The sequence below is a fragment of the Musca domestica genome, unplaced genomic scaffold, assembly GCF_030504385.1.
Source record: "Musca domestica strain aabys unplaced genomic scaffold, Musca_domestica.polishedcontigs.V.1.1 22, whole genome shotgun sequence".
Taxonomy (NCBI): Eukaryota; Metazoa; Arthropoda; class Insecta; order Diptera; family Muscidae; genus Musca; species Musca domestica.
The window spans coordinates 8,184,993-8,195,437 of record NW_026712262.1 but is presented as its reverse complement, the minus strand read 5'-3'; the positions used below and the strand labels follow the sequence as shown (position 1 = coordinate 8,195,437).

General features: G+C 36.1%; 1 protein-coding gene across 1 annotated transcript; it reads right to left on the bottom strand.

Moving 5' to 3' along the window:
- Positions 1-831: 831 nt before the first annotated feature.
- On the bottom strand, positions 832-9,337 carry LOC131802634 (SLIT and NTRK-like protein 2). Its single transcript, XM_059123007.1, has 2 exons — positions 9,183-9,337; positions 832-2,697 (listed from the first exon to the last, which is right to left on the bottom strand). Exons 1-2 carry the CDS (start codon positions 9,303-9,305, stop codon positions 1,570-1,572), a joined length of 1,251 nt encoding a protein of 416 aa, XP_058978990.1. The 5' UTR covers positions 9,306-9,337; the 3' UTR covers positions 832-1,569.
- Between the last annotated feature and the right edge of the window lie 1,108 nt (positions 9,338-10,445).

Sequence of the window (10,445 nt, the reverse complement as noted above, 5' to 3'; positions counted from 1 at the left end):
CAGAATATACAATTTAGACCCCACGAATATATTATATTATATTCTTGATCAACATAAAATTCTATGTCGATTTATCAATGTCCGTCCGTCTGTGCGTCTGTGGAAATTACTCTAGCTTCTGCAGGACTTTTGGTATTGAAAATGGGCTATGTAGGTTCACCTTTTGGCATAGGCTCCATATAACGGTACCTCCTGATATTCGGTATTTTGATGTTTTTTGCGATAATGTTCATCGAAATTGTTTCAAATTTTGTTTTTGAAGTTCGTAATGGATACTACAGCATATGGCAGGAGATTGTCTATGCAGGTTCACGTCTTCGTATAGCCCCCATATAATGGTACCCCTGATATTCGGAATTTTGACGATTTTAGCGAAATCATTTACCGGAATTGTTTCAAATTTGGTATTTGAAGTTGGCAATGGATAACACAGCCTAAGACATAAAATGAGCCATATGGGTCCACGTCTTCGTATAGCCCCCATATAACGATACCCCCGATATTTGGAATTTGCATGATTTTAGCGACATTATTTACCTGACTTATTTCAATTTTGTATTTGAAGTTCGTAATGGATACTGCAGTCTATGCCAGAAAATTGTCTGTGCAAGTCCACGTATTGTACCTCCCTATATTCGGTAGTAGCTACATTATAAACAGATTTTTTCAAGTTTCGCAATTTGAATATTATAATGGCTTATGACAAAAGTTGCCTATGCAGGTCCACTTCGTCGCATAGACCCTAATATACGGCTACATTCGGCATTTTTAAGATTTTAACAGAATTTTTAATGGATTTTATTTTATTTTTTTTTTGAAAATTGCCAACATTTCTACCAAATGGTGGAGGATAATCAAAGTTCGGCCCGGCCGAAATTTATTTTAATCGAAATTAATTCGAAATTATATGCAACAGTTAGACCCCAGTGCTTGTTGTCCTCTTGTTCCATATTTTTTTTGTGTTGCACAGTGTAATAATAAAATATGTTATTATTTTTTTTTCTTTTACGTATCTCATATAATTTATTAAGCTAAAGGGATAAAAATACTGCATTTAAATACACAACAAATCTATTTATGAGTATAAACTTTTATTTTAACAATTTCGAATGCTCTATAATGGATATTTGATGCAAACTATTTACAAAAGGACATCGGAGCATTTGAATATGTTTCGTAGATTATAAGGGTTTATAGCTTTAGTAAAACCTAGCCTAATGATGATAAGGCAAACAAATAACAAACTTACATCCTGCAAAGCACACATACCGACGTATGTGTATGTATGTGTTGTCTTGTTTTAATATTTACATGGATCGATGGCATTGGTAATGGAGAGTAAAAAACGAAATTTCCAAGTACTTAATATCCCAAAAGTTTTGGTTGCAGAATGATTAATATTTATACGTATATTATTGTAAATGTTTTACTACTTAAAACTAAATAGGATTAATATCGATATTTAATTGTGTATAAAACTACAGATACTTCTTCTTTTTTTGCGGTTTTCTTAGAGAGATTTCAGACTAAATGTGGCGAATTTCCGGAAATTTTGCCGACCGACCGCATTCAACTAAATGTGTCATGTGGCACGGTGATGGACCCAAGGACTAGCAAGAACACAAGGTATTTTACAAAACGATTCGTTGTAAGCGATATCAGTACAAGCGTGCACATGCTCAGGGCCATTGAAGAGGCCGACGATCCCAGATTGCCCTTTGTCAACTGGTCCTGGCAACGGCCAATGGAGTCTATGTCGAGTTCGATCATGGCCCGACCGTTCACATCCAGCGGTGAAATGCAATAGTTTTTCTGCAGAAATTCTGTGAGATTGTGGGCACCCTCCACCAGTGGCCCATCGAGCAGGGTGTGTATGTGACAGCCACAGGGAAAGTGATTGTTAATCAGCTGTAGGTGTTCCACGCCATCGACAATTATAGCATTGGGATCAGGTGTTTCCAGTATGTGGTTGCCGTGCATTTTGAGATGTTTGATGTTGGCAGTGTAGGTGAAGTTCAACTCCTCAATGGCATCGATCTTGTTGTTGAGTATTTGCAGGGTCTCGACCTGTGACAGCCCCGTAAAGGCATCGGTGCAAATGACACCCAGGTCCGATTCCTGCAGGGTCAATAGCAGAATATTTGTGAGGCCACGAAATGTGAACGGCTGAACCTCCTTCAAGTCCATATAAGCAAGTTTCAGCAAACCGACTGTGTCCATGCCATTAAATGCGTCTGGTTCTATGGTTCGTATGCCCGAAGGGAATATCACATGGCCAACATTCGTAAGACTTGAGAAGGCCGACGTATCAATCTTGATGAGCGGATTGTTGCTCAACAGTATCAACTTAACATTGGATGTGCCGGCAAAGGCATGTGTTTCGATGCGTGAAATTTGATTATGACTCAGAAGTATGGTCGAGAGATTCTGGAGACCAGCAAATGCAAACGATGTTACCGACTGTAGGGGTGTGTATTGAATTGACAACTCCTTGAGACGGGGCAGTCCGCGGAAAGCAAACTGTTTCACCTTGGTTATGTTATTGCCGTCCAGTGAAAGTTTCTTGAGCGCTCGTAAACCTGCAAACGAATCGGGCTTTATGACCGGAAAATTGTTTTTGGTTAATGCAAGATTTTCAACGGTGGGGGGTAATTGTCGCAATGGAATCTTCTCAAGTCCACCAGTATTGCAAAGTACCTACAGTCGATGAAAAAAAAAACGAAGAAAGAGCAAAAGAACAAAAAAATGAATTTCATTCGAAATGTTCAAAACAAAATAGCAGTTACAAGAACACAGCAACAACAATAGCAACTACAACAACAATAGCGATGCTTGCAGCGACCTAAGTTACAACAAAGATGAAGATTTCTGTAAATTTATTCTAATGATTTCACCATACAATGAAGGTCATTCCGTTACGGTACCGTGTACTTTGACCATGTTGTTCTTCACGGTTTCTGGGTGCGCGTGTGTGTGTGTGTGTGGGGGGTTTTCTGAAGGTTTTTATAACCGCCGGTAAATTGAATCTACGTGGTTATTACTGAAAATTAAATTAAATCGAGAATTTTTCTGTTTTGTTTTTATTTTCCAGTCGTTGTTGGCAATGCTACTGCCCCTGTTGCCTTTGCCAGGGCAATGTCCGTCATACCCTCCACCAGTATCTTTTCTTAAAGCCGTCGCCACGAACAAAGTTTCTACCTTTGAACGGCACATCTGAATGTGGCATTACCATGTCCCCTTTGAGTTCATTTCTAGCCGGAGGGCTTTCGTTAATTCTTTTATGCCCCACACCCAACCGTTAGGGGCTTTGTAGATGGAAATGTGGACAAGTCCTAACATGAAAAGAATATATTTGTATAGGTAACGAAGGCGAGCGACGAGGAGTTTAAAATGTAAGGTTTTGAAATCAATTTGTGGAAATACGACTGTTGTTTTAAAGTTTTTGCCCAAAGCACTGCAAGTGACCCTCTAATTTATTTTTCTTCATTTTCTGGCTTTCATTTTTTTGTATTATTAACTTATACCCCCCGTTCATCTCCCATTTGCAATGCGTATAAACAAGTACATCATCGATGTTTTCATACTTTTGTAAATATATTTATAAATAATTCGGTCCGGCGAATGGTACAATAGAAAGGTGGTAATAGGATTAATGCAAACTTCTGAAGCAAACCTTGAAGCTATGTCCGCTTTATGTTAGAATCGTTTTTACAGTGGGTAAATTGTCGGAACTATAGAGATGTATTTAATCGCTCTATATCGATTAACAATTTTTATACAATTATTTTTTTTTTTCTGTTGATCTTTTTAAACCACAATTAAAAATAAAGCCAGTCTATTTTGAAACAATCAATAGACATCAACTAACATTTCTGTGGTTTTGAATATTCTCCCAAGACAATATATTTACCAGTGTTAAGTGATTTTAATCGCTAAGGTAATATGCAACTTCAAACAAAATTATATTTTGTTTTTGTAAAATATTCAGGTTTTATCCCATTATTGATGTTTTTTAAAGAAACGTTTATTTATTAGTGGAATACTATGGTTTCGGTAAGGGCGACCAATCCTCATCAGTTTCCTTGGTTTTTGTCTGGGAATATTCTCACAAGGAATTTTTTTAAAAACAACTCCTTTGGCAAACGCCTCTTGATGTCCAACATTTTTTGTCGCTTCTTCTTAATCGTTTAACTGCACTTTATGAATCATACGCTTCATAATTATGCTTTTGACATTAACAGTGCTCTGCAATACATTAAACTGTTTTTTAATTGCATGTTCTTTATGACTTTGTATTGGATTAAGTTGATATGTTTTGTTTTTATATCCTCCACCATAGCATGGATGGTATATTAAGTTTGTCATTCCGTTTGTAACACCTCGAAATATACATTTTAGACCCCACATGTAGGGCCACGTTTTGGTATAGCCCCCATATAACGGTACCTCCCGATATTGGCCACAATTATACCAATCGATACGCAATTTTGTATGAGGTTAGAGATTATGACAGGACGGATGCCCACATCCACCATTTTGGATGATCATCAAATAATAATAATCTTGTGAAATTGATTAAAATTTCCATTCCATTGCGAATATTGTTATACCTTTGACCTTGGAAAGGCATAAGGGTATATTATCTTTGTCATTACGTTTGTAACATCCCTAAATATTAATCGTAGACCCCATAGAGTATATATATTCATAATCAGCATAAAATTCTATATCGATTTAACGATGCCCGTCGCTCTGTCTGTTGAAATTACGATACAGCCCACATTATTTATATAGGTTCATGCTTTGGTATACCTCCCATATAACGGCACCTCCCGATATTCGGTATTTTGATGATTTTTTTACGGATTTGTCTAAAAATTGGTATTTGTTGGCAATGATAGGTTCTTGCTCCGGTGGCGAAACATTGTATGTATAGGACCACGCTTTAGTATAGCCCCCATATAACGGTACCTCCCGATATTCGATATTTTGATAGAAATTGGTAGTTGCAGTTCATAATGGGTTCTAGCCCGGTGGCAGAACATTGAATAGTTAGTTCCACGTTTTCCTAAAGCGCACATATAACTACACCCGCCGATATTCAGTATTTTGATAATCCTAGTCACATTTACCCACATAATTGTTTAAAATTCTTTAAAATTCTCAATCGTTGAAAATTGCTTATAGAGGTTTCCGTTTCGGTATGGCCCCAATATAACGGCTTCGCACAATTTATGGTTTTTTGATAAATTTAACTGCATTATGCAAATGGTCTTTTACATAAAAATGTTTCCATTACCCTAAGGTGGAGGGTATTGAAAGTTCGGACCGGCCGAACTTAATGTTTTTTACTTGTTAATGTTTAAAGTCACCCCCCTCCTTTTCCTCATATGTTTATCGTTCCCGTCACTGCGGTTTAATGTATTATTTCTAAGTGTATTTGCATGCAAAAGGAAACGATATTGACATATAGGCCCCCTTGATGATCATCATAGAATCACATATTGAGTCCATCATAAATGTCCGTCCCTCTTTCTATGCGCCCGTCCATTTGTCAATGTATTTTTGTTAAGAAAGTATAAGCCGCATTTATTGTTCGATTGTTATGAAATATTTACAAATCTTAAATTATTATTTTTAAATTATTATTATTAAATTATTATTTTTGTTGTAACAGACAAAACCAACTTACATGGTTATTCTACTTCGTTCAGGTTGAACGAAAGCATAACAAGTGGAGAAAGATGTAAATGTTTATAAGTGAGGTTGTAAGATTTAGAAGACTTTCCAAAAGAATTTTAGTTTTATTTAATTCTTTGGTTCCTCTTCTATTGAGCTTACGATCTCGTCACTTGGGTAAAAAATGCTTTCTGTCATAGAAGTTATTTTTAAAATAACTTCTGGGGAGAATATCCCAGACAAAAAACAAGGGAACTGATGAGGATTGGTGGCTTTTTCCGAAACCTAGGTATTCCCTGCCTTACCCCCTGGTAAACATTACCATCGTTCTCCACTAATAAACAAACGTTGTTTTTATAAAAACAACAAAAAAGGGATAAAGCCTGACCATTTTGCAACAACAAAATACTACGGTATCCCGAACAAACAAGACACACTGTTCTATTAAATTATTATATCTCAACAAAACGTGAAATAAATAGCCGAGTTTCTTAAAATTTCAGACCCATGAATGATTCTACGAGTATATTATATAAAGTCAGCTCTTTGTGTTAACTCACAAACGGTCAAAATTGTGAATAACTTTGCACCTTTCACTATATGTTAGATACAGTATAAAATTATATAGCGAAGGAATCACAAATCTAGTCAAAAGATGGACTATACTCATAATGACGCATAACTTCTGGTAGCTCCTCCAACAATTATGAACATTTATAATAATTATAAATCGTATATAATTTGGGAAGTGGTGATTATTTAGGAGTCGGAATTAGTTCCAATGTTACACATCGCTTCGTTTCTATAAAACGTTTGCCAATATTAGTCTAAATTTATTTCTATTCCGTACATATGTTTAAAAATCTTGAAAGGGAAAAGTGTTTCTCTTTCGCATATTCCCCTAGGTATTTTATCTTTATTTTATCTGCTTATCTTTAAAATAGACGCTTATATTAACCAACTATGAACCTTACTTGAATATGTATCATGGCTTTATAGCAGTTATAATATGGTCTTAGAGGAAACTGATATATGGGAGGTATACCTAATTCTGATTCGATTTTCACCAAATTTGATGGAGTCATTTTAACTTCTCATACCAAATAACATTACTATAGAGTGCATGATATCACTTCAAGAAGGTTTACATTAAAACAAGTAAGAAGCTGTAAGTTCGGCCGGGCCGAACTTTGAATACTCCCCACCATTTGCAACGAATTTGGTAATTTTCAAAAAAAATAAAATCTGATAAAAATTCGTCTATACGACGACGTGGACCTGCATAGGCAACTTTGGTCATAAGCCATTACAATATTCAAAAGCAAAACTTGGAAAAAAGTTTCGTCAAAATACCGAATATAGGGAGCTATACGAAGACGTGGACCTGCACAGACAACTTTCTGTCATAGGCTGTATTATCCATTATGAACTTCAAATACCAAACTTGAAACAATTCCGGTGAATAATCTCGCTAAAATCATCCAAATACCCAATATTCCGAGGTACCATAATATGAGGGCTATACGAAAACGTGGACCTACATAGCCCATTTTCAATACCAAAAGTCCTGCAGACATACTATACATTTGAGTAAAATTTTATGAACGTTCTTCATTTCGTTCGGAAGCTAAAGTGATTTCCACAGACGGACGGACATCGCTAAATCGGCATGGAATTTTATGCTGATCAAGAATATATATGTTGTGGAGTCTAATATGTATATTTCGAGGCATTACAAACGGAATGACAAACTTAATATATACTCCATACTATGGTGGAGGGTATAAAAAATTGGTTTATTGTAAAACAAGTAAAAAAAAAACATTAAGTTCGGGTAAAGGAAACATTAGAAGAAATGTGGCAAAAACCATTAAAATGCCGAATATTGGGAGTTACCGTTATATGGGGGCTATACCAAATCGTGTACCTACACATGCAATGTTTCGCCAAAGGAGCTAGAACCCATTATGACCTACAAATGCCAATTTTTAGACAAATCAGTGAAAAAATGTGGAATATCGGGAGGTACCGTTATATGGGGACTATACCAGAACGTGGACCGATATATCTCATTTTCAATACCAACCATCCTAGACACAATACAAATTGCTCTGCTAAATTTTGGCGCTCTACGTCAAATATCGTGATTTCAACAGACAGACGGACAGACAGACGGACATCGTTAAATCGACTTAGAATTTTATGCTGATTATGAATATATATTTAATATATACGACGAATATTTAAGGATGTTACAAACGGAATGAAAAAGTTAATATACCCTCCTTTCCAAGGTGGAGGGTATAAAAATCTATCCAAAATGGATCTAATATTACATATATGGTGAACAATAACCGTGAAATCGGATGCAGATATATGTGCAAGTTATATACAATACAGAACCGATCTCAATTAAATTTGACGGAGGTATTTCTGAGCTGTATCTAATATCCCGCACGAAAAATCCTAGGTTGGGAATACCAGCCGACTGATACACTCTAACTTGTTACTGGTTGCATTCTGGGTTGACACAAACTCAGATTAGATTTCACATAATCTGTATGCAGAATCAGCTCAATTACAATTAAATATTTTACATTATCAAATTGTATTAGGGGGGAGGTGCTACAGGACTACACATTTGTAAAACACAATATTTCAATTTCGTCTTGTGGCCATTGTAGGGTTAGCATTATCCTAATGCATTTGCTTTACAACATTTGGATTTCGCTAACGGTTTTATTGTTAAGAATATCCACATCAACGGCACCATTTAACATGCCAGAACACGACTGTGATTTCTGATACAATTCTCATTTAAAATGCAAATGCTAGCAGCGCATAACCCCAAAATCATAAGAAGCAGAAACAACCAACCCGAAATCATTGAAATGAGGCAACGGCAACGACTACGACAGTTTATTCCATTGTCCTCGTCCTAGGGACATTGGCTGCAGCCATAATGGAATTTAACATTGTTATGCATCGAGCGTTGTCTGGGCACGCTAATTCAGCACCACACTCTTTCCAACAGTAATACGAATAGCGCTAGCGTACAGAACAATGAAATTATTCCTTTGGCTCCGGCCATGGTTTGTTGTTTTGCTTGGCAAAGCGAAAACTTTTCTTATATATCATTGTCTGTTTCCGTCACTTGACTTCCCGGCCAGTTACTTTCTTCGCGAACAACAAATATTTGTCTTTCTATTTTGCTTTAAACGCTCCGCTCCGTTCTCGCCCTGCCCGACTTTTTGGTATTTCGGGTTTGCTGACGTCACAGTCATTAGTGTTATTTTGTTGACGTTTTTGTGTCTGGCATTGCAGTTCTCCAATTCGTAGCTAAAAGTTGTCCATTCAATTTTGATTTTAAATAGACTGCAGCATAGCTTGTGTTGCTGCTGTAGGCAAAGCACCATAGCCCGGTCGTGCTGTGTGTTGTTATTGTTGTGCTGTTGTTGCTGGTGATTATTGTGAAGGCTGTTTCGGACAGCTGGGGTACTCACTTGTGTCTGGGATAAACAGATGCACTCAGTTGGGCATGATTTCGATGATGACTCAGATAGTTGCGAATTCCATAAGCATCCGACAAATGTAATTGATGCAATGACTAACCAGGTATTGTACATTTCACGTTACTAAACACACGAAACTCTCCACCGGCAATACAATGATGGCGACATCCACTGAAAATACGGCAAAAGAAACAACCAGGGAGAATTAATTGAAATCGATTGAAAACAAAAACTTTTGGTAAAAAAAAAAAAAATAAATAAATGAATTTAATTTGCTTTCCAAATGTTTATCAAAATATTTAAGAATGCATGCACCAACATTTATAAATTATACGATTTATAATAGTTATTAAGTTAAGTTATTAATACAATTACAATGAAATTGTAGGTTGTTGTTAACAGAGTCTTTGATGTGAACTGATTGTTAATACAATAAAAATTTTATTTAAAACTTAATAGTTCAAAAGAAGAATATTGTTGAAAAATTGTTGTTACAAATGATTAACTGTCCCATCCAAACCATGTATGCAAAGCAAGTTATTCGGATAACATTTTTAAATCTTAACCAGTAAAGAAAGTGTTAAAGTCGGGCGGGCCGACTTTATGACACCACTACACCACTTTGCCAATTTAGTAGAGCTCCACATAACAATTAAAAGTTTTTATGGGAGAATTAAATCAAACACGCTATGATTATGATTATAATTTAAAGTTCAAAGGACTAAATATGCCGAAGCATTTGTATCTTTTAAATTCGGACTTGTGGTGCACAATTAATTTGAAATCGGATAAAGATATATATGGGAGCTATATCCAAATCTGAACTGATCTCAAAAAAAAAACATACTATTCAGGCTGATATTACGCGTTTGGTGCACAATAAAAGGCAAATCGGACTAAGATATATATCTAATTTTTAACGACTATCTCCAATTTCAATAGGGTTCGTCCTTGGGCAAAGCAAATGATTTGTGCAAAATTTCATCTGGATCGGGCAATAAATGCGAACTGTACTTTGTTTACAAAAATACATGGACAGACGGACGGACATGCATAAATCGACTCAAAATGTGATTCTATGCAGATCATCAAAAGGAACTATGAGTCTATCTCGTTTCCTGCTGCCTGTTACAAACAAATGCACAAAGACATAATTCCCTGACCACCTTATGGTGTAGGGTATAAAAAGTTTACCAGTTCTTAGTCCTCAATTCAAAAATGGTTCTACTATTTTGCACCCAATAGGCACCGCTC